The 24,957-nt window shown below is 39.5% G+C and overlaps 1 protein-coding gene across 2 annotated transcripts in view; it reads left to right on the forward strand.

Annotated features, from left to right (window-relative positions):
• The window catches only part of STK3 (serine/threonine kinase 3), a 308,668-nt gene that overhangs the window by 25,790 nt on the left and 257,921 nt on the right, over positions 1–24,957 (forward strand). For both annotated transcript variants that reach the window (XM_019973823.2, XM_019973824.2), the window contains exons 2-3: positions 13,053–13,133; positions 16,009–16,137. In XM_019973823.2, the coding sequence (XP_019829382.2) occupies positions 13,053–13,133; positions 16,009–16,137 (210 nt within the window). The remainder of the gene's footprint in view (positions 1–13,052; positions 13,134–16,008; positions 16,138–24,957) is intronic.

Consider the following 24,957-nt stretch of genomic DNA (forward strand, 5'->3'; position numbering starts at 1 on the left):
AATGTGCTGTTCAGTTCAGTTCAATCATTCAGTCGTGTCCAACTCTTTGCGACCCCATGAATTGCAGCACGCCAGGCCTCCCTGTCCATCACCAACTCCCGGAGTTCACCCAGACTCACGTCCATCGAGTCAGTGATGCCATCCAGCCATCTCATCCTCTGTCATCCCCTTCTCTTCCTGCCCCCAATCCCTCCCAGCATCAGAGTCTTTTCCATTGAGTCAACTCTTCACATGAGGTGGCCAAAGTATTGGAGTTTCAGCTTTAGCATCATTCCTTCCAAAGCAATCCCAGGGCTGATCTCCTTCAGAATGGACTGGTTGGATTTCCTTGCAGTCCAAGGGACTCTCAAGAGTCTTCTCCAACACCACAGTTCAAAAGCATCAATTCTTCAGAGTTCAGCCTTCTTCACGGTCCAACTCTCACATCCATACATGACCACAGGAAAAACCATAGCCTTGTGGATTTGGTTTATTAGTAGTTGTTGAGTATTTTTGTGTCAGCATTTATTGGGAATATTAGTCTGTAGTTTTTGTTTTTCCATGTTGTATCTTTGTATGGTCTTAATAGCAGAATTGGAAGAAGGCAATGGCACCCCACTCCAGTACTCTTGCCTGGAAAATCCCATGGACGGAGGAGCCTGGTGGGCTGCAGTCCATGAGGTCACAAAGAGTTGAACAGGACTCAGCGACTTCACTTTCACTTTTCAGTTTCATGCATTGGAGAAGGCAATGGCACCCCACTCCAGTGTTCTTGCCTGGAGAATCCCAGGGACGGGGGAGCCTGGTAGGCTGCCATTTCTGGGGTCACACAGAGTCGGACACGACTGAAGTGACTTAGCAGCAGCAGCAGCAGAAGCAATATCAGAATTAGTGGTGATAAAACATCAAATATACTAAAATCTACTCTTAAATTTGTTCTGATTGGATCATTGAGTTACCAACCCTGCCCTCCTCATACAGCTCATTATGTGACTCATTATTTTCTGATTCTTGATAGTTTATAGGCTTGTAGCTTAGTTTTTAGAATTTGGTGATTTTGCAAAAGAACTTGCACACTTGCTTTAACGTTGCTGCATCTCAACTCTGACATTAAAACAGCCTCTCTGTAATCAACTTACATGCCTGGTAGTATTAAGATACTTAAAAATGACTTCTAACAGCTATTTCCCTTAGTCTTACTTGCTTGGGTTTTTATATATTGCTGAAGCATCATTCTTTTAAGGATGTAAACTATACTGACTTGGTAATGAAATGGAGAAACCTAACTAGAAGACAAATGCCAGGGCTTTTAAAAATTACACAGTGCATTAGTAAGTGCTTTAAAATTAAACCATCCAATGACATACATGCAAGTTACACTGTAGATGCAAAAAAATGGATTGAATGTGCTTTTATGTTCACCTCCACCAATGCTCTGTACTAACTACACTGCTGTGACAGTAAAGCAATTAAGAGCTAACCATTTGTTAGTCTGAGTACATGTCTGAATACCCGTACTCAGTCTCAGTACATCAGTCTGAGTACATGTACTCAATACATCTGTGTATTTAATTGGCACATACACTCTCCAAGTACCCAACTTCCTTCAATCCTATGTTCATTTTTTTCTGAGTGGTTTAAAGTAACTACAGAGACACATAAAAGGGAAAAAAAATGAATGCCAGGCTTCCTATTTAAGATTAAATTTTAGTATATTTGATGTTTTATCACCACTAATTTACCAACAACAAATTCAGTTAGAGTTTAATAATAACTAAACTTTGTATTGGAGAAGGCAATGGCAAGCCACTCCAGTACTCTTGCCTGGAAAATCCCATGGACGGAGGAGCCTGGTGGGCTGCAGTCCATGGGGTCACTAAGAGTCGGGCATGACTGAGCGACTTCACTTTCACTTTTCACTTTAATGCATTGGAGAAGGAAATGGCAACCCACTCCAGTGTTCTTGCTTGGAGAATCCCAGGGACGGGGGAGCCTAGTGGGCTGTTGTCTATGGGGTCGCACAGACTCGGCCACGACTGAAGCGACTTAGCAGCAGCAGCAATATCAGAATAATACTGGCCTCAATGAATGAGTTTTTAAGTTTTCCTTTTTTTCAATGCTTTGGAAGAGTTGAATTCTTTGGAAGGAGTATTGGTGTTAATTCTTCCTTAAATGTTTGGTAGAATTCTCCAGCAAAGCCATCTAGTCCTGTGTTTTTCTTTGGTGAGAGGTTTTTGATTATATCTTCAGTTTCCTTACTGTTGACATTTTCTATTTCTTCACAATTCTGTCTTAGAAGATTGCATTTTTCTAAGATTTTACCCAGTTCTTTTAGGTTCATTGTTCATAGTATTCTTTTAACAATAGTTTTTATTTCTGTGACTTCAATTTTAATGTATTCTTAGATTCCTAATCCTAGTTCTTGAGTCTTCCTTCTCTTTCTTCCTTCTTTCTTTCATTCTCTATTTTCTCAGTCTAGCTACAGTGAAAGTGAAAGTCAGTTGTGTCCGACTTTTTGCAACCCCATTTACTGTAGTCCATGGAATTTTCCAGGCCAGAATACTGGAGTGGGTAGCCTTTCCCTTCTCCAGGAGATCTTCCCAAACCAAGGATAGAACCCAGGCCTCCCTCATTGCAGAAGAATTCTTTACCAGCTGAGCCATAAGGGAACCCCTAGTCTAGCTAAGGGTTTGCCAATTTGTTGGTCTCAAAAAACCAGCTCTTGGTTTCAGTCTGCTTTATTGAGATACCAAGACTGGGTAGCTTGTAAATAATAGGAATTTATTTCTCACTGTTCTGCAAACTTGGAAGCACAAGATCGGGGTGCCAGCATGGTCACATGCAGGTGAAAGCTTTCTTCCTGATTCATTGCTGGCACTTCTTACTGTGTCCTCACACGGTGGAAGGGGCTGGGGATTTTTCTGGAGCTTTTTTCATAAGGCACTAATTCCATTCATGAGGGTTCCATCTTCATGACTTAAGCACCTCCCAAAAGCCCCAGCTCCTAACGCCATCATCTTTGGGAGTTCGGATATCATCAATATATATTTTTTGGAGGACACAAATATTCAAACCATAGCAATTTAGTTGATTTTTTAAAATTTTCTTTTGTATTCACTTATTTATCTCTGTTCCAATCTTCATCATCTCTTCTGTGAATGTTGAGTTTAATTTGTGTTTCTGGTCTCTTGATGTGTAAAGTCACATTGTTGCTTTGAGATCTTTTTAAATAGAAGGGATTACTGCTATAAACTGCTCTCTTAATGTTGCTTTTGCTGCATCCCAGACGTTTTGGTATGCTGTGTTTTTGTTTGTCTCTAGGTATTTTCTTTTCTTTCTTTTTTTTGATGTGGACCATTTTTAAAGTCTTAGTTGAATGTTAATATTGCTTGTGTTTTATATTTTGTTTATTTGGCCACCAGGCATGTGGGATTTCAGCTCCATAACCAGGTGTCAAACCCACAGCCCCTGTATTGGATGGTGAATTCTTAACCATAGGACCACCAGGGAAGTCCCTCCTGATATTTTCTTAATTTCCTTGTGATTTCTTCCTTGACCCTGTTTTTGTTTAAGAATACGTTGTTTAATGTCTACATGTTTTTGGATTTTCTTGTTGTCTTTCTGTTATTGATTCCTGGTTTCATTCCATTTTGTTTGCAGAAGAAAACTTAAAGTATTCTTAAGTTTTAAATAAAAGTTTTGTGGTCTATCATGCCATCCCTTTTGCAGAGTGTTTCTGTTCTGTGCATTTGAGAAGAATGTATATTCTGCTGTTGTTAAATGGGGGAAACTTTTTTCCCCCTGTTTTTCCCTATATTTTTTACTAGCTGTTGTTCTTTATTCTTCTGTAGAGATTTATGTTTCCTTTTGACATCAATTTCTTGTAGCCTAAGGAACTGTTTTTAACCATTTATTGTTGTGAAAATCAGCTCATAATGAATTTTCTCACCTTTTTTTTGTTTGAAAATATTATTTTCAATAATGGATATTTCCATTAAATATAGAATTGCATTTTGATTATTGTTTTCTTTCATCATTTTAAGGAGTCACTGTCTTTTGGCTTGCTTACTGTCTGACAAGAAGACTATAGTCATTTTTGTCTTTATCCTTATTTAAGTAATAGGTCTTTTTCCTGGGACATTTAGTATTTCAGTTCAGTTCAGTTGCTCAGTCGTGTCCGACTCTTTGTGACCCCATGAATCGCAGCACGCCAGGCTTCCCTGTCCATCACAAACTCCTGGAGTTCACTCAGACTCACGTCCATCGAGTCAGTGATGCCATCCAGCCATCTCATCCTCTGTCGTCCCCTTCTCCTCCTGCCCCTAATCCCTCCCAGCATCAGAGTCTTTTCCAATGAGTCAACTCTTCGCATGAAGTGGCCAAAGTACTGGACTTACAGCTTTAGCATCATTCCTTCCAAAGAAATCCCAGGGCTCATCTTCAGAATGGACTGGTTGGATCTCCTTGCAGTCCAGGGGACTCTCAAGAGTTCTCCAACACCACAGTTCAAAAGCATCAATTCTTCAGCACTCAGCCTTCTTCACAGTCCAACTCTCACATCCATACATGACCACAGGAAAAACCATAGCCTTGACTAGACGGACCTTTGTTGGCAAAGTAATGTCTCTGCTTTTGAATATGCTGTCTAGGTTGGTCATAACTTTCCTTCCAAGGAGTAAGCGTCTTTTAATTTCCTGACTTCAGTCACCATCTGCAGTGATTTAGTATTTAGCTTTTAGTATTTTCTTCTTCTACTGACACACCTCTCAGTACCGGCAATTTCATTATAATACATCGGATTTGTCTCTCTGTGTGTATTTATCCTTTTAGATTTGGTTAGTTACTTGCATCTCTAGTTTTATTGTTTTTATAAAATTTGAAAAATGTTTGACCAGTATCTCCTCAAGCCCTTTTTCCTCTTTTTGTCTATTTCTGTTTTTTAATATCTATTCTTCATTTCCGTGTGGGGCTCAGGCTTTTTCTTTTTTCCTTTATTCTTAAAACATTTTTTTTTTCTTCAAGTTATCTTTTGTGCTGTAGTATCTAACCTGTTCAAGTCTTATCCAGTGAAAACTTCATTTCAGATAGTTTATTTTTTTATCTCTAAAATTTCAATTTAGCTCTTTTTCCTGTCTATTTCCATTACATCTCTAAGTACGTGGGACATATTTATATTTGCTTTTTACAAGATTATTTTTGTTAATTCTACTGTTTCTGCCATTTCTGTGTCTGGTTTTATTTTGTGTATATGTGTGTCTGTTTTAATTGACTAAGTTTTCTCCTTTTTGTGAGTCATAGTTCCCAGTTTTTCTTATGTCTAGTAATTTTTGATTGAATTCTTGACATTTAGAATTTTTACATTGTGGAGGCTGGATTTTAAGTTTTTAAAGAGTTCCAGGCATGCCTCTGAGATATTGAGGATTCAGTTTCAGACAACTGCAATGAAGTGAGTATTGCAACAAAGTGAATCACATGAATTTTTTGGTTTCCAAGTACACAGAAAAGTTGAGTTTAAACTGTACTGTTGTCTATTAAGTGGGCAGTAGTGTTGTCCAGAAAACAATGTAATATACCTTAATTGAAAATACTTTACTGCTAAAAAATGCTAACCATCATCTGCTGCTGCTCAGTCATGTCAGTCGTGTCCGACACTGTGTGACCCCATAGATGGCAGCCCACCAGGCTTCCCCGTCCCTGGGATTCTCCGGGCAAGAACACTGGAGTGGGTTGCCATTTCCTTCTCCAATGCATGAAAGTGAAAAGTGAAAGTGAAGTCGCTCAGTCGTGTCGTACTCTTCGTGACCCCATGGACTATAGTCTACCAGGCTCCTCCATCCATGGGATTTTCCAGGCATGAATGCTGGAGTGGGGTGCCATTGCCTTCTCCAAATGATCATCTGAACCTTCAATAAGATATAATCTTTTTGCTGGTGAAGGTTCTTGCCTTGATGTTCATGTCTGCTGACTCATCTGGGTGGTGGCTGATGAAAGTTGGGGCTGCTGTGGCAGTTCCTTAAAATAAGACAAGAGTAAAGTTCTCCACATCGATTACTCTTTCTTTCCCAGATGATTTCTCTGTAGTGTGCAGTGCTGCTTGATAGCGTTTTACCCACAGTAGAACCTCTTTCAAAATCGGAGTCTGTCCTTTTAAACATTGCTACAGTTTCAACAACTAAAGTTTATGCCATATTTTGCATCCTTTGTTATCATTTCAACAGTCTTTGTAACAGCTTCATCAGGAGTAGATTCTGTGTCAAGAAATTACTTTCTTTGCTCATCCATAAGAGACAACTCCTCATCTGCTAAAGTTTTATCATGAGATTACAGCAGTTCAGTCACATCTTCAAGTTCCAGTTCTAAATTCTAGTTCTCTTGCTGTTTCTATCACATCTGCAATATTTTCCTTCACTGAAGTCTTGAACCTCTTAAAGTCATCCATGAGATTTCTACTCAATTCTTTCAAACCATTATTGATGTTGATATTTTGACCTCTTCCTTTGAATCATTAATATCCTTATGATTGGTGAATCCTTTACAGAAGGTTTTCAGTTTACTCTGCCCAGAGCTATCAAGGGAATCACTATCTATGACACTTAATAGCTTTATGAAATACATATCATAAGGGTGTATATGAAATATATATATAAGTAATAATACTTAAAAGTTGAAATTGCTCCTTGATCATGGGCTGCAGAATGGACGTTGTGTTAGCAGGAAGGAAAACAGTATTATCTTTGTGCATTTTCAAAGAGCTCTTGGGTGACCAAGTGCATTGTCAATGAGTAGTAATGTTTTGAAAGGAATCTTTTTTTTTCTGAGCAGCAGGTCTCAAGAGTGGGCTTATAATATTCAGTTGTAAAACAGATGTATTGTCATTCAGGCTTTATTATTCTACTTACAGAGCACAGGCAGAGTGGATTTAGCATAATCCTTAGGGACCCTAGGATTTTCAGAGGGTAAATGAACATTGGTGTCAACTTAAACTCACCAGCTTCATTAGCTCTTGCCCTGTGAAGCTTTGAAGCCAGGCGTTGACCTGGCTCTCTAGCTGTTAAAGTCCTCAATGGTATTTTCTTGCAATATAAGACTGTTGCATTGATATTGGAAATCTGTTGTTTAGTGTTGTCGGTCAGTCCCCAGGGTGCATTAGACTCTTTGGGACCTTGTGGACTGCAGCATGCCAGGCTTCCCTATCCTTCAGTGTCTCCTGGAGTTTGCTTAGACTCATGTCCATTGAGTTGACGATGCCATCCAACCATCTCATCCTCTTTTGTCCCCTTCTCCTTCTGTCCTTAGTCTTTCTGAGCATCAGGGTCTTTTCCAATGAGTTGGCTCTGCATTGGTGGCCAAAATATGGGAGCTTCAGCTTCAGCATCAGTCTTTCCAATGAATATTCAGGACTGATTTCCTTTAGGATGGACTGGTTGGATCTCCTTGCAGTCCAAGGGACTCTCAGGAGTCTTCTCCAGCACCACAATTCAATAGTATCAATTCTTTGGTGCTCAGCCTTCTTTATGGTCCAGCTCTCACATCCATACATGACTACTGGAAAAACCATAGCTTTGACTAGATAGACCTTTGTTGGCAAAGTAATTTCTCTGCTCTCTAGGTTTGACATAGCTTTTCTTCCAAGGAGGGCTTCCCTGATAGCTCAGTTGGTAAAGAATCCACCTGCAATGCAGGAGACCCCAATTCAGTTCCTGGATCAGGAAGATCCGCTGGAGAAGGGACAGGCTACCCATCCATTATTCTTGGGCTTCCATTGTGGCTCAGCTGGTAAAGAGTCTGCCTGCAATGCGGGAGACCTAGGTTCACTCCCTGCGTTGGGAAGATCCCCTGGAGAAGGGAAAGGCTACCCACTTCAGTATTCTGGCCTGGAGAATTCCATGGACTGTATGGTCCATGGGGTCGCAAAGAGTTGGACATGATTGAGCCACTTTCACTCACTTCACTTCTTCCCAGGAGCAAGCATCTTTTAATTTCATGGCTGCAGTCACTGTCCACAATGATTTTGGAGCCCAAAAAAATGAAATCTGTCACTGTTTCCACTTTCCACGTCTATTTGCTATGAAGTGATGGGACGGGATGTCATGATCTTGTTTAGTGTAGGTGCCTGCATCTTGCTAGGTCTTCTGTGTAACTCGCTGCAGCATCTACATGAGTACTTTCTACTTCACCTTGCACTCTCATGTTGTGGAGATGGATTCTTTCCTTAAAACCCGTGAATCACCCTTTGCAGCTACAGACTTCCCCTTTGCCACTTCTTTACCTTTCTCTGTCTTCATAGATGGGTTTCCCTTGTGGTTCAGCTGGTAAAGATTCATAGAAAATCAGGGCTTTGATCTGGATTAAGCTTTGGTTTAAGGTAATGCTGTGGCTTGTTTGATCTAACCAGACTACTAAAACTTTCTGCTTATCTGCAGTAAGGCTGTTTTGTTTTCTTATCATTTGTGTGTTCAGTGGAGTAGTGCTTTAACTTTTCTTCAAGAACTTTTCCCATATAGCCGTTATGGAGAACAGTATGGAGATTTCTTCGAAAAGCTAGGAATAATCTACCATATGACCCAGAAATCCCACTACTGGCCACATACCCTGAGAAAACCATAATTCTAAAAGAAGACATATGTACCCCAACATTCATTGCAGCACTATTTACAATAGCTGAACATGAAAGCAACCTAGCTGTCCATTGACAGATAGATAGAGAAGCTGTGGTACATATATACAATGGAACATTACTCAGCCACAAAAAGGAACACATTTGAGTGAGTTCTGGTGAGGTGGGTGAAACTAGAGCCTGTTATACAGAGTGAAGTAAGTCAGAAAGAGAAAAATAAATACCATGTATTAACACACATATATGGAATCTATTAATATAAAAATTGTACTGATGAACCTGCTTGCAGGGCAGTGGTAGACATAGGGAACAGACTTATGGACACAGCGAGGGAAGGAGAGGATGGGATACTTGAGAGAGCAGTACTGAAACATGCCCATAGCCAGTGGGCATTTGCTCTGTGACTCAGGGAACTCAGCCAATGCTCTGTGACAGCCTAGAGGGGTGGGAGGTGGGAGGGAGTTTCAAGAGGGAGGGGACGTATGTATATCTAAGGCTGATACATGTTGATGTATGAAAGAAACCAACACAACACTGCAAAGCAATTACCCTCCCATTAAAAATAAATTAAAAACAAACAACAAAGAACTTTTCCTTGGCATTCACAACTTGGGTAACTGTTTAGCACAGGAGGCCTGGCTTATGGCCTATCTCAGCTTTTGACAAACCTTCTCCACTAAGCTTAGTCATTTCCAGCTTTTCATTTAAAATGAGAAATGGGTGACTCTTCTTTTTGCTTGAACACTTGGAGGTTGTTTTAGAGTTAGTAGTTGGCTTAATTTCGATATTGTTTTGTCTCAGAATAGGGAGGCCTGAGGAAAAGGGAGAGTGATGGGGAATGGCCAATTGGTGGAGCAGTCAGCACAGATAACATTTATTAGGCTCATATGGGTGCAGTTCATGGAATCCCAAAACACATTGCAATGGTAACATCTAAGATCATTGCGTACAGATCATTATAAAAACATAATAATAATGAAAAAGTTTGAAATATTGTGAAAATAACCACAATGTGACACATGACACAAAGGGAGCAAATGCTGTTGGAAAAATGGTACCCATGGTTTTGTTTTAGGCAGGGTTGCCACAAACCTTAACTTTTGTAACAAAAAACCTCAGTATCTGTAAAACATAATAAAAGCCCCTATAGACTTGTTCTGGTAGGCAGTTAAGTTACCTTGTAGATTGGCTCAGTGCTTTTGAAGCCTGTTTTTAAGCTCCTTTTGGGAAGTCTTAAGTAGCCTTTGGGCTTCACTGCTGGCTCAGTAAAGAATCTGCATGCAATGAGGGTGATGCAGGAGATACAGGTTCAATTCCTGGATCAGGAAAATCCCTTGGAGGAGGGCATGGTAACCCACTCCAGTATTCTTGCCTGGAGAATCCTTGGACAGAGGAGCCTGGTGGGCTCTGGGGTCGATAAGAGTTGGGCACCTGGGTATGCACGCAAAGTAGCCTTTATGCTTGGCTAATGCGGTCTCTTGTAAAACAAGGCTGTTCGGGGATGTATTCTCATAACTATTGTTGACTTAACTATTGTTGGTGGGAAAGATTCTCAGCCTTGTGTGATCTCTGTGAGTTGTTCTTTTTAAAAATCTTTTTTTTTCTCCTTAGGAAATTGATTTTGTTGGGCTCTGTAGCATGTTTTTGTAAGCATGTACGGATTGGCATTCAGCTAAATAGTCAAGGGAACTGTTCAGTAGATTGGTGGACTTCTTTCTCAGTATAACTCTTTTCTCACAGGTGTTCTGTAGTGTAAATTTTATTTGCCTTGCCTCTCCAGACTCTCATCTTTGTTTCTTTAACTCAGCAAAATTGCTGGGCTCTTTGAGTTCCTCTCAGTGTGCTACATTTTGGATATAGCCTTTAGATGTAAAGCCTGGGCAATGGCAGGGCTTTTCTCATTTCTTTTCTTATGGATCACAGTCCTGAAATGTCTGATATCTAATGTGTGAAAATAGTTTCCCATAATTTTTTTTTTTGAGTTTTTTAGCTGTTTACAGCAGACAGATAATATCCTCTTACTTCCTTGTAGTCAGAAGTGGAAGTCCTGTAATGGACACTTTCAAATTTTTAAGTTGTTTGAACTTTCAGTAGCATTCTTGAAAGTGGTCAAGTACTACTTTCTTGTCCTTCATGACCTCATTTCTTAATTATTGATGTTTTCCTGGGGTCTCTTTTCTCTTTGATCCTATTTCTTCTTAGACATTTTCTTGATGGCTTTATCCCTTATCATACCTTTAGGCTTCATCTGTGTGCTGTGTGTGTGTGTGTGTGTTTGTGTTAGTCACTCAGTTGTGTCCAACTCTTTGCAATCCCATGGACCAGAGCCCGCCAGCCTCCTCTGTCCATGGAGTTCTCCAGGCAAGAATACTGGAGTGGGTAGCCATTCTCTTCTCCAGGGGATCTTCCTGATCCAGGGATTGAACCTGGGTCTTCTGCATTGCAGGTAGATTCTTTACCATAACACCAAAAAATGACGTTGCCAATTCAGATCTCTCCTGGGATTCATATAAACAGTTGGTTACTGGAAATATACATTTGGATGAGAGGAGTTAAACCCAACACGTTCCTCTTCAAGCTTTTTTCTGATGTTCTTTAGTTTGGTAAATAACGTTACCTCTAGTCATTTGCTTGAACCAAAGGCTTAAGAGACATTCTCAACTTCTGTGTTTCTTGCATCTCCGCATATTTAATCAAAACCACTTTCTGTTGACTGTGCCTGCTCAGTATCTTGATTAGCTTATCTTATCTCAGTTCTTATTGCCACTGCTACTATGTTCTTTGCATCCATATTTTGAACAACCCCCTGCTAGTTTCCCTTCTCTATTGTTACTTATTGCATGTCCTCCTTCTTGATTACAGGGAAGTGATCTTTTAAAAACAGAGCTCCTTAATATGGTTTACAAGACTCTTTTTAACCGACTCTTCTTACCTCTGCATCCTGACCATTTTACTTTATTCATATGGAATTACTTTTGGTCTGTCAAACACACCATGTGTAATGTCTTGTTTCTAGATATTTCAGCCCATGCCATACTGTGGATAACTTTTAAAAAAGCAAAAATAAATTAAAAAGTTTTCTCTATGGCAACCAGTCAAGTAGCCCATAAAACTAAAAACTCATAAGTAAAGTCACTACAAGTGGGAATATTTGCAACCTAAACCTTTTCTTATCTCTGTGCACAGATAAGAAAAGAACCAAAAACCCAGAAGAAAAGTGAACAGAAATCATGAATAGATGATTTTGCTTCATACTATATTAAAAGATGCTCAACTTCACTCACAGTAGGAGAAATACAAAATAAATCTGAGTTACAAGTTTTTACCTAATATATTGGCTGAAATCCAAATATTTCTAAATACAGACTTTAATATATCTATCTAGATATAGAGTTTAGTACTCTGTAGGTGGAATTGTGGGAAAAGAAGATTTCTCATGTAATACTGGTAGGAAAGTAAATTGGTGTAAGCCCCCCAGAGGGCAATTTGCTGGTGTCAATTAATATACATATATATTGATATAATGTACAATTGTAGTAGATAAATATACCATAATATAATCAATCAGCAATTTTAAGAATATATAGTTATTATAATAGTGATTTTATTATGTTATTAAATTTATATTATGAAATACGGTTATGCTTATAGTATATGTACTTACTTATCATTATGTATACTTCTATATGGTCTTCCCTGGTGGGTCAGTGATAAAGAATCCGCCTGCAATGCAGGAGACACGGATTCTGGGTCAGGAAGATCCATTGTAGGAGGGCATGGCAAACCCCCTCCAGTGTTCTTGGACAGAGGAAACTGGCGGGCTACGCTCCATAGGGTCATAAAGAGTCGAGCATGACTGAAGCGACTGAGCCACACACACAGACACACACACACGTCTATATTTTGTGTGTTTATATATTTTCTTGCTCTCACAGTTTCACGTTTGGGAATTTATCCTAAAGATACACAAGCACATGTATGAGCTGACTTACCTGTAAGCTTATTTATTGCAGTGTTTATAATAGCAAAAGGGAACCTAGATATCTATAAGTGAAGGATTGCTGAGAAAAAAGAAAAGAATGAAGATGCTGTCTATGAATTTATGTTGTAGAGATCTCCAACAAAGATTTTATGTTGTTACGTAAAAACATCAAAGTATGTAACAGCGTGGGTAAAACAGTATATATACAGTGTGTGTATAAAATGCTATATTGTGTGTTAAAAAGGGGGAGAAATAGAAATATTTTTATAAAGGTTTCACAGGAAGGTAATAAAAGTGCTTATTCTTTGAGGTGTTTCTGGGAAAATTAAGAACAGGAGTTGCAAGGAGACTGTATACTGTATACTTTTTTTGTATTTTTGAGTTTTGAACCATCTGAATATATTGTCTCTTAAAATTTTTAAATGTATAAGAGATCTTAACAGAAAATGCTTTTTCTTTTGTTTTTCTCATTAGTAAGCTAAAAAAGCTGAGTGAAGACAGTTTGACTAAGCAGCCTGAAGAAGTTTTTGATGTATTAGAGAAACTGGGAGAAGGGTAAGTACAAAAAATACAAAAGTAGAATTTAGATAATGACAGAACAGTTATAACGTCCCATGTAAGATTAGTCCTTCACTAGAGTATATTTGACTGAATTCAACAGTAAACGTACAGAGGGAATGTAACAATACCTGAACATAGCAAAGGTCATATATGACAAGCCCAAGCTAGCATCATACTCCATAATGAAAAACCAAAAGTATAGGAGAACTTCCAAGATAATAAAGGCATAAAACACAAAACAGGTTAGATCAGTAGGAACAGGGAAAAGGAAATAGAGAAAACAAAAATATAAAATAGTAAGATAAATTTAAGTTAGAAGGAATAAAGTGAAATGTATTTTTCACTAAATATCAGTTCTCCCATAGACAGACTATTAGGGTCAATTAAAATGCAAAACTTAGCTATATGCTGTTTATAAGAGCCTGTGTAACACAAAGGGTGGACATATAATGGTATTTCCTATTAGAGACATCAGATAAGAAAGAGGTAATCATATCAAAAAAGAAAGCACAAATGGCAATGTTTATATCAGGTAAATTAGAGTTAAAAGATCATAAGTGAGTAAAGAGGAGTTAATATTCAGATAAAGAATGAAGAGGGATATTAGGTAATGATATGAAAGAGAACTCACAGTGAAACATAGTAAGACCTGGTGATGTTGTGAATTGAGTGCATTGTAATTCAGCTTCTGGCAAGATTAGATGTTGGGTTGCAGAAGTCTCAGTCCTGGACATATAAGAAATAAGATTTTCTTTGAAGCGTTCAGAAGTTCTCTGGCTCTCTCAGTCTTGGCCTGGGATTTTAAGCCCTGAGCTTGTTATATTTGTTTTATGACTTTTCCAGCTTAGTCAGGAGCAGCCATTCCATTCTGCAGTTTTTGTACTCTTATTTTCACTGTAACATTCAGTTGATTCAGGTACTTGATCTTCTAAAGCTTTCTCTAGACTCCAGGAACTAAGGATAATAATTTAAATAATTATTTTGCCATCAGATACCTTAGTCTCAGTGTTCTTCTTGTCCCTTGCATTGAAGTCATTACCATCTTTAAATCTAAGAAAGAACTAATCCAAGATTCCCATTTCTTAAGATTCTTTCCTTTGGAACCACTTCCTTGGAACCACTTCCTTCCCCAAAACTATTGGTAGCAGATCATGGTTAGGAAAAGAAAGGTTACTCTATGAACTCCAGGTATAGTTTATTATGAAATTTGGAGCTCAAATGACTTGTGGAAAGGCCAGGGCTGCAAAGGTTATGGACTGTCACTGAAGCTCAGAGAGGCTAGTGCTGAAGATCTCAGTTTGAAGCACTGAAGTGGTGTTTCTCAAAAGCTCACATGGGCTCTGCTGGAATCCCTAAGAATCATTTAGATGCTCCCACCAACTCTCTTTGGAGCAGCAGCAGTGTGGTGGTTATCAAGAGGCTCAGCCGGAAGCCACTGTGTATCTGATATTGGGTCAGGCATCTGCTGCAGCTGTATTTGAAAAGTGATGGTCTTTCCTCAGCTTTTTGCCATTCAGATTTCATGAATGTTCTTCTCATTGCCAGACTCTTCACTGGGATCCATTCAGGGAAGGGAAATCTGGGAAATGTGGTTCCCAGTTTTCTTTTGTAGTAACAGAAAGACCTTAGAAGAGACTGATGGTGTTGCTTAATTGGCAGTAGTTAATCTAGCTCTGAGTCTAGACTAGCTTTTGAGGGGCAACACACACACACACACAGACACACACACACACACATATATATGTGTGTGTGTGTGTGTGTGTGTATATATATATATATGGCTTCAAAGGGGGAGATACAGATTTCCCTTGCTCTCTGAAAGTAGAGCATTCTTATGAAACCTTTAGTAAGTTGAAACGTTGTAATGCAAAGAAAGGCTTCCCTGGTGGCTCAAATGATAATCTGCCTGCAACGCAAAAGACGCAGGTTTGATTTATGGGTCAGAAGATCCCCTGGAGAAAGGGAATGGCTACCCACTCCAGTATTTTTGCCTGGAGAATCCTTGGACAGAGGAGCTGAAGCAGATACATTACAACACATCTTGCTAACAGTTACGCAAAATAAATTGTGAGATAAAGCACAGATCCTCTCAGACAAAGCTCAGAGATATGGTGGCTTGATGCTGAGTGTAGTTCTAGGAATGAGCTTGGTGGGGCCACTGTTGCTGCTCATGGTACTTTCTCCCTCTCTAATGGCTCCTGCAAAAATAAATGTTGAATGCTGTTTTTGTTTTCACCTTTTTTTATAAAAGTGTAAATCCTCTTCGGAATTCATCTGGTTAGTGAAACAGGTGTTAATCCAGGCCTTTTGTAAAAATGAAGGGGCGTAAAGCGAACTTTTGAAAAGTGGGTTTACCTGTATATGTGCGTGTGTGTAAATTAGAACTATATACACACACACACATATACACACAAACCCATGGTGAAGGTTTCAGTTACCCCTAAGCAGTCTGGGCAGGTGTGGGACTCTGATATTTTGTGGGTGATTTTGCTTAAGGTGAGATCAGCCTTTTCTCCTAACATGAGATTTTGGCTGTTTTTATTCTATATTCCATTCTTTTAACTTCCATTTATATATCTTCTTAATGCTGCACTTGTTTGAGTTGACAAACCGTAAGTCTATTTCTTTCATTCATAAGAAGCACAGCACATCTTTTTCTATTAATTTGGTGATTTTAATGAATTTTAAGTCTATAATTGAAGCATTCAAGCTAAGATATAATTCACTTTTAAAATTTGTTTCCTTTGATTTGTCACCATTGAGTAGTATTTTAAATTAGAAAAGACTACATGTGAAGACTCAGACTCTTTCTCTAATAGTTATGGTGTTTGAAGGGAAAAAAATAAAGGAATGTCTTGGTTTCTTTTAGGTCTTATGGAAGTGTATTTAAAGCAATACATAAGGAATCTGGTCAAGTTGTGGCAATTAAACAAGTACCTGTTGAGTCAGATCTTCAGGAAATAATCAAAGAAATTTCCATAATGCAGCAATGTGACAGGTATGAAGAGATTTTATTTCTTTATTTACCTTCATTTTGATAAGTTTTGCTAGTCATGTACAATAAAATGTATTCTTTGGTCATTTTAGTTTTTTCTTCTGACTTCCCATCAGAAGTAAGACTGATCTTTTAAGAAAGATGAGAATAGCTTTGTTGGGTTGTCTTAGGACTTTCAGTTCTAAGCAGAAATAGTATTATAAAGCAATATGTGGTGATAGAATATACTCGAGCGCTTTTCTCATTTTCAGGAAAAATTTACAGGTGAAAATTAGCTTCTCATATTAAGGAGAAATTTTTTAACAATCCTTTTGCTGTGATTTGTTTTGAATAATTAAAAACACTTCTGGAGGAGGTTGCCAATAGATGGGGAAAAATGGAAACAGTGACAGACTGCTTTCCTGGGCTCCAGAATCACTGTGGATGTTGACTGCAGCCATGAAATTAAAAGATGCTTGCTTCTTGGAAGAAAAGCTATGACAAACCTACACAGTGAATTGAAAAACAGAGCCATCACTTTGCCATCAAAGGTCTGTATAGTCAAAGCTTTGGTTTTTCCAGTGGTCATGTATGGATATGAGAGTTGGACCATAAGAACGCTCAGTGCTGAAGAACTGAAGCTTTTGAATTGTGGTGCTGGAGAAGACTCTTAAGTGGCCCTTCGACAGCAAGGAGATCAAACCAGTCAATCCTAAAAGAAACCAACCCTGAATATTCATTAGAAGGACTGATGCTGAAGCTGAAGCTCAATATTTTGGCCTCCTGATGTGAAGAACTGACTCATTGGAAAGCATCCTGATGCTGGGAAAGATTGAAGGCAGGAGAAAAAGGGGATGACAGAGGATGAGATGGTTGGATGGCATCACTGACTCAAGGGACATGAGTTTGAGCTAACTCCGGGAGATAGTGAAAGACAGGGAAGCTTGGTGTGCTGCAGTCCATGGGGTTGCAAAGAGTCAGACACAACTGAGCGACTAAACAACAAAAATTAAAAGTCATGTTTTATGTAACTTTCATTTATTCAACTGACATTTACTGGACAACCCTAGTGTGCCAGGTACTGTCACAGGATCTAGGAATACCAAGGAAACTAAGACATTGTTTTTCTTCTTGAGGAGCTGGTAATCTGGTTGGGAAGACAGATACTTAAGTGAATAGCTATAGTACAGCACAATCATTGTGCATGTGAGGAGATGTGAGAACAAGGAGGGAGGGCACCTACCTCAGCTAGGAGTCAGGAACTCTGGAATGCTGAGGAAGTGTAAGTCTGGTGAAGAAATGGAGCGGTGAGAGAATTCAGAGAATTAAAAGTAGAAAGGTGAAAAACAGCTCACTGTTAGGTGCTGTTCTGATAGGGTTTAGAATTACTGGGTGGAAAGTAGGAGACAGAGATTGGTCTGAAATGAGTTTGGATAGGTAAATGGAACTGACCATGAAGCTGACCTGTTAAGTAGCCTGGCTTTTCCTAAGGGATGCAGAGTCTATAGTTAATCGAAGAGGGAATTGTTCTCCCTGTATAAAAGGTCTCTAGGTAGGGTTAGCCACCTAGCACGTGGTCTTTGGTCTCATGCTTATTACCTCATAGTTACAGGAGGGCTGCTTCAGCTCCAGCCTTTTATCTACATTCCAGACAGGAGAAAGATGAGAAGAAGCAGGAAAGGGCTTCCCCAGAAACCCTCAGCTTATATTTTATTCATCAGAATTGCATCACATGGTGACTTAGAGCTGGTGAACTTAGAGGAGTCTAGACACATTGTCACCTTTAATCAAATCATTGGGCCCTATTAGTAAGAGATGTATAGAAAACTTCCTTTTCTAAAGGTATATAAAATCCATATATTATAAGCTCTTTGGGTAATGAAGTGACTGAATAATTCTAGAGGAACTTTGTTGCTTAGATCTGTTCAATTTTGCTCTTCTTTATTGTATGCTGTATATTTAGATCATATTACATATTTTTCATCAAGGCCATGTAAAGTGGTTATAGAAAAAACATACATTCCTCAGTTACCCAATCAAATATATAATTTGAGAATTTTTCCAGACCTTGCTGTTTATTTGATAACTTCATAAGAATGTGGCTCCCGTAGTTTGATGTAGATAAGGAAAGACTGGACGTAGTGTAGTGATGGCTCCTTCAGTTGTTTAATATTTGCATGTAACTATGATTATTTTATTGTAATGATTAAAAATAGTTCAGTTTCTAGTGTTGTTCTTTAGAGATTTTAACTGAGTGTGGTCTAGGGAAAAGCAGTGTCTCAGATATTACCTATTATACATCTCCTCCCCTAATCTTTGTGCATCTTGATGCCTATCAGATCTTATTCAGATTTCTGCAGCAACTTCCTGTGTTCACTTTGTCTTTCATTTTTGCCTGCTCCAGCCTGTTTCCCTCCTGAAGTTAGAGTCTTCTTTCTCAAATGCACACCTAATCAAGCCATTCCCTGTTTAAAACCCTTCAGTGGCTCCTCATTGCTTGGCTGAATCCAGTCTCCTAAAGGATGGCCTGCAAGGTCCTGCATATCTGGCTAGTGCTTATGCTTCCTCTCTTGTACCTGAGTTTTGCTTTTAAGCACCTGTTTACTTGCATTCTGTCACCTGACTCTTAAATTCTTTTGAGTTTGGGGTGATGTCTTACTAAGTGCCCTTGGATCCTGCCACATAGTAGCTACTAAAGTATTGACCGGTATTAACTAATTCCCATCTCGATGACTCAACTGGAATATCCAGAAGCAACTTTAATTTAATATTCTAGAACCAAATTTTTAATTGTTGAAGAAAAACCTTTCAGGTCCCTATTTTGTTAATGATATCATCATCTAGTTAGTTTTTCAAAACAGAACTCATCTGTTTTTCTTATACCTCTGCTGACACTAATACTTGTAGTGTCTCCTTCTGAAATGTCTTCACTATCTTTATCCTTTCTTCATTCCTTGAGAGAAGGAACCATATTTCTTAGCACATGTTATAGTACCTCGCACTGTACTTTCTGTTCAGTGAATGTGAATAAATATGTATGGATAAGAAGAATGTGAAAGAGCACTGTAGGTTGAGGGAACCCTAGGGAAATTTGATATTTGTTCCTGTTATGTACTTCAAACTACTAAGTGGAAAAAAAAAATAATGAATTAAAGGGGTAGGAAGTGTTAGTTGCTCAGTGTCCAACTCTTTTCAGCCCCCACCAGGCTTCTCTGTCTGTGGGATTTCTCAGACAAGAATACTGGAGCAGGTTGCCAATCTCTTCTCCAAGGGATCGTCCGAACCCAGGGATCGAGCCTGGGTCTCCTGCATTGCAGTTGGATTCTTTAACATCTGAGCCACCGCTGAAGCCCAAAGGGGTAGAAAAAGTAAACAAATTCTAGAAATTTTGTACCACTTTATAGCAGAACACTTTGCAAATAGTAAGTACTTGTCAAAGAATTTGTTGAATGAAATGGTGAAACAGATCATGATATTAGGTTGATGCAAATGTAATTGCAGTTTTGGAACGTGAATTTTAAATAATTGTAACTAGGCTTAAACACATTTACTGATCAAAATAGAAACCATTACAATCAATACATTTTTGCCAGTGAGAAATAAGTTTGTTTATTCCTGTAGCATGAAAATTCATGCTTTGGGATTCGAGGAACTCTTGGAAAGAATTTTCTGTCTTCTGCTGATTGTGGAAGCATTCATTTTTCCTGCAAAAAATTGTCAGAGATGCTTCAAGAAGTGGTAGTCAGTTGGCTGAGAGTTCAGGTGAATATGATGGATGAGGCAAAGTTTGTAACCCAATTCGTTCAACTTTTGACATGTTGGTTGTGCAGCGTGTGGTCTGGTGTCGTGGAGAAGAATTGGGCCCTTTCTGTTGAGCAGTGATGGCAGTAGGTGGGCAGTTTTCTGTGCATCACATTGATTTACTGAGCATACTTCTCAGATGTAATGGTATTGCTGGGATTCAGAAAGCTGTAGTGGATCAAATGGGCAGCTGACCACCAAACAGTGACCATGATCTTTTTTTGATGCAAGTTTGGCTTTGGAAAGTGCTTTGGAGCTTCTTCTTGGTCATGCCACTGAACTGGTTGTTGCACAAAATCTACTTTCGTTGCAGGTCACAATCTGATTGAAAAATGGCTTGTTGTTGCATAGAATAAGAGAAGACAACACTTGAGAATGACAATTTGTTTGATTTTCAGTCAGTTCAGGAGGTACCCACTTACCACGTTTTTTCACCTTTCTAATTTACCTCAAATGCCAAATGACCGTAGAATGATTGACACTGAGTTCTTTGGCAACCTCTCCTGTAGTTGTAAGAGGGTCAGCTTAGATGGTCCTCTCAGTTGGTCGTTGTCAACTTCAGATGGCCGGCTACTGCGCTCCTCATCTTCAAGGCTCTTGTCTCCTTTGCAAAACTTCCTGAACCACCACTGCACTGTACGTTCGTTAGCAGTTCCTTGGCCAAATGCATTGTTGGTGTTGTGAGTTGTCTCTGCTGCTTTACAACCCATTTTGAACTTGAATAAGAAAATTACTCGAATTTGCTTTTTGTCTAACATTTCCGTAGTCTAAAATAAATATTAAATAAGCAGCAAGTAATGTCATTCTGTCATTTTTGAGATTGCATCCAAGTGCTGTATTTTGGACTCTTTTGTTGACTATGATGGCTGCTTCATTTCTTCTAAGGGATTCTTGCCCACAGTAGTAGACATAATGGTCATCTGAGTTAAATTCACCCATTCCAGTCCATTTCAGTTCACTGATTCCTAGAATGTCGACATTCACTCTTGCCGTCTCTTGCTTGACCACTCCCAATTTGCCTTGATTCATGGACCTGACATTCCAGGTTCCTGTGCAGTATTGTTCTTTACAGCATCGGACTTTACTTCCATCACTAGTCACATCCACAGCTGGGTGTTGTTTTTGCTTTGGCTCTGTCTCTTCATTCTTTATGGAGTTATTTCTCCACTGATTTCTAGTAGCATACTGGGCACCTACCGACCTGGGGAGTTCATCTTTCAGTGTCCTATCTTTTTGCATTTTCATACTGTTCATGGGGTTCTCAAAGCAAGAATACTGAAGTGGTTTGCTTTTCCCTTCTCCAGTGGACCACATTTTGTTACAACTCTCCACCATGACCCATCTATCTTGGGTGGCCCTACACGCGTGGCCCATAGTTTCATTGAGTTAGACGAGGCCGTGGTCCATGTGATCATTGGTTAGTTTCCTGTGATTGTGGTTTTCAGTCTGTCTGCCCTGTGACAGAGAAGGGTAAGAGGCTTATGGAAACTTCCTGATGGGAGAGACTGACTGAGAGGGAAATTGGGTCTTGTTCTGATGGGTTGGGCCATGTTCAGTTCAGTTCAGTTCAGTCGCTCAGTCGTGTCCTCTTCTTTGCGATCCCATGAATCGCAGCACACCAGGCCTCCCTGTCCATCACTAACTCCTGGAGTTCACTCAAACTCATATCCATAGAATCAGTGATGCCATCCAGCCATCTCATCCTCTGTCATCCCCTTCTCCTCCTGCCCCCAATCCCTCCCAGCATCAGAGTCTTTTCCAATGAGTCAGCTCTTCCCATGAGGTGGCCAAAGTACTGGACTTTCAGCTTTAACATCATTCCTTCCAAAGAAATCCCAGGGCTGGTCTCCTTCAGAATGGACTGGTTGGATCTCCTTGCAGTCCAGGGGACTCTCAAGAGTCTTCTCCAACACCACAGTTCAAAAGCATCAATTCTTCGGCACTCAGCTTTCTTCACAGTCCAACTCCCACATCCATACATGACCACAGGAAAAACCATAGCCTTGACTAGATGGACCTTTGTTGGCAAAGTAATGTCTCTGCTTTTGAATATGCTGCCTAGGTTGGTCATAACTTTCCTTCCAAGGAGTAAGCGTCTTTTAATTTCATGGCTGCAGTCACCATCTACAGTGATTTTGGAGCCCAGAAAAATAAAGTCTGACACTGTTTCCACTGTTTCCCCCATCTATTTCCCATGAAGTGATGGGCCAGGATGCCATGATCTTTGTTTTCTGAATGTTGAGCTTTAAGCCAACTTTTTCACTCTCCTCTTTCACTTTCATCAAGAGGCTTTTTAGTTCCTCTTCACTTTCTGCCATAAGGGTGATGTCATCTGCATATCTGAGGTTATTGATAGTTCTCCCGGCAGTCTTGATTCCAGCTTGTGTTTCTTCCAGTCCAGCGTTTCTCATGATGTACTCTGCATAGAAGTTAAATAAGCAGGGTGACAATATACAGCCTTGACGTACTCCTTTTCCTATTTGGAGCCAGTCTGTTGTTCCATGTCCAGTTCTAACTGTTGCTTCCTGACCTGCATACAGGTTTCTCAAGAGGCAGGTCAGGTAGTCTGGTATTCCCATCTCTTTCAGAATTTTCCACAGTTTATTGTGATCCACACAGTCAAAGGCTTTGGCATAGTCAATAAAGCAGAAATAGATGTTTTTCTGGAACTCTCTTGCTTTCGATGATCCAGCGGATGTTGGCAATTTGATCTCTGGTTCCTCTACCTTTTCTAAAACCAGCTTGAACATCAGGAAGTTCACGGTTCACGTATTGCTGAAGCCTGGCTTGGAGAATTTTGAGCATTACTTTACTAGCATGTGAGATGAGTGCAATTGTGCAGTAGTTTGAGCATTCTTTGGCATTGCCTTTCTTTGGGATTGGAATGAAAACTGACCTTTTCTATGTTCAGTACATCTTTAATCCAATTTTCTGTTGATGGGTGGGGCTGTGTTCCCTCCCTGTTATTTACCTGGGGCCAAACTATGGTGGAGGTCATGAAGATAATGGTGACCTCCATTGATGCACTGCTGCAATCAGTACCCCCAGCCCTGTAGCAGGTCACTGCCAACCCACACCTCTGCCAGAGACTCCTGGACACTTATGGGCAAGTCTGGGTCAGTTTCTTGTGGGGTCACTGCTCCTTTCTCTTGGGTCTTGCTGTGCACAAGTTTCTTTTTGTGCCTGCTGAGAATTTGTCTCCTAGTCCTGTGTAAGTTCTGGCAGCTCTATGGTGGGGTTAATGGTGACCTCCTCCAAGAGGGCTTATGCCACACCCAGGTCTGCTGCACCCAGAGAACGACAGAATGGTCTCTGTTTTCTTCCAAGGCAAACCATTCAATATCACAGTAATCCAAGTCTATGCCCCAACCAGTAATGCTGAAGAAGCTGAAGTTGAAAGGTTCTATGAAGACCTACAAGACCTAGAACTAACACCCATAAAAGAAATCCTTTTCATTATAGGGAACTGGAACGCAAAAGAGGAAGTCAAGAAATATCTGGAGTAACAGGCCAATTTGGTCTTGGAATGCAGAATGAGGCAGGGCAAAATCTAATAGAGTTTTGCCAAGTGAATGCGCTGGTCATTGCAAACACCCTCTTCCAACAACACAAGAGAAGACTCTACACATGGACATCACCAGATGGTCAGTACAGAAATCAGATTCTTTGCAGCCAAAGATGGAGAAGTTCTATACAGTCAGCAAAAACAAGACCGGGAGCTGACTGTGGCACAGACCATGAACTCCTTATTTGCAAATTCAGACTTAAATTGAAGAAAGTAGGGAAAATCACTAGACCGTTCAGGTATGACCTAAATCAAATCCCTTATGATTATACAGTGGAAGTGAGAAATAGATTAAAGGGGTTAGATCTGATAGACAGAGTGCCTGATGAACTATGGACAGAGGTTTGTAACATTGTATAGGAGGCAGGGATCAAGACCATCCCTTGATCCAAGGAATGAAATGAATTACAAGGAAAAGAAATGCAAAAAGGCAAAATGGTTGTCTGAAGAGGCCTTACAAATAACTGAGAAAAGAAGAGAAGCTAAAGGCAAAGGAGAAAAGGAAAGATATACCCATTTGAATGCAGAGTTCCAAAGAAGAGCAAGGAGAGATAAGAAAGCCTTCCTCAGTGATCAGTGCAAAGAAATAGAGGAAAACAATAGAATGGGAAAGACTAGACATCTCAAGAAAATTAGAGATAGCAAGGGAACATTTCATGCAAAGATGGGCTCAATAAAGGACAGAAATGGTATGGACCTAACAGAAGCAGAAGATATTAAGAAGAGGTGGCAAGAATACACAGAAGAACTATACAAAAAAGATCTTCACAAACCGCATAATCACGATGATGTGATTACCAGCCTAGAGCCAGACATCCTGGAATATGAAGTCAAGTGGTCCTTAGGAAGCATCACTACAAACAAAGCTAGTCGAGGTGTTGGAATTCCAGTTGAGCTATTTCAAATCCTAAAAGTTGATGCTGTGAAAGTGCTGCGCTCAATATGCCAGCAAATCTGGAAAACTCAGCAGTGGCCACAGAACTGGAAAAGATCAGTTTTCATTCCAATCCCAAAGAAAGGCAATGCGAAAGAATGTTCAAACTGTCACACAATGGTACTCATCTCACACGCTAGTAAAGTAATGCTCAAAATTCTCCAAGCCAGGCTTAAGCAATATGTGAACCGTGAACTTCCAGATGTTCAAGCTGGATTTAGAAATGGCAGAGAAACCAGAGATCCAATTGCCAACATCACTTTCACTTTCAATAAGTCATTAGCAAAAAAGAAAAAAAAAGTGAGAAATGCACATTAAAATAATGTATAACATAATCACATTTAAGAATGTATTCCAGTATGAAACAGCAAAGTTCAACAATGTAAAATCACAATTACTTTTGAACCAACCTAATAAAAGTGGATTCCGTCTTCTAGATTTCAGTTTTACATTCATATTGAACGTATAAAATAGTGAAGAGGCAAAAAAGTTGGTTAGTTAAAGGATCCTAAAAGTGCTAAAGGATAAAGTGAGTGAAAAACTG

The sequence above is a fragment of the Bos indicus genome, chromosome 14, assembly GCF_029378745.1.
Source record: "Bos indicus isolate NIAB-ARS_2022 breed Sahiwal x Tharparkar chromosome 14, NIAB-ARS_B.indTharparkar_mat_pri_1.0, whole genome shotgun sequence".
In the NCBI taxonomy this organism is placed as follows: Eukaryota; Metazoa; Chordata; class Mammalia; order Artiodactyla; family Bovidae; genus Bos; species Bos indicus.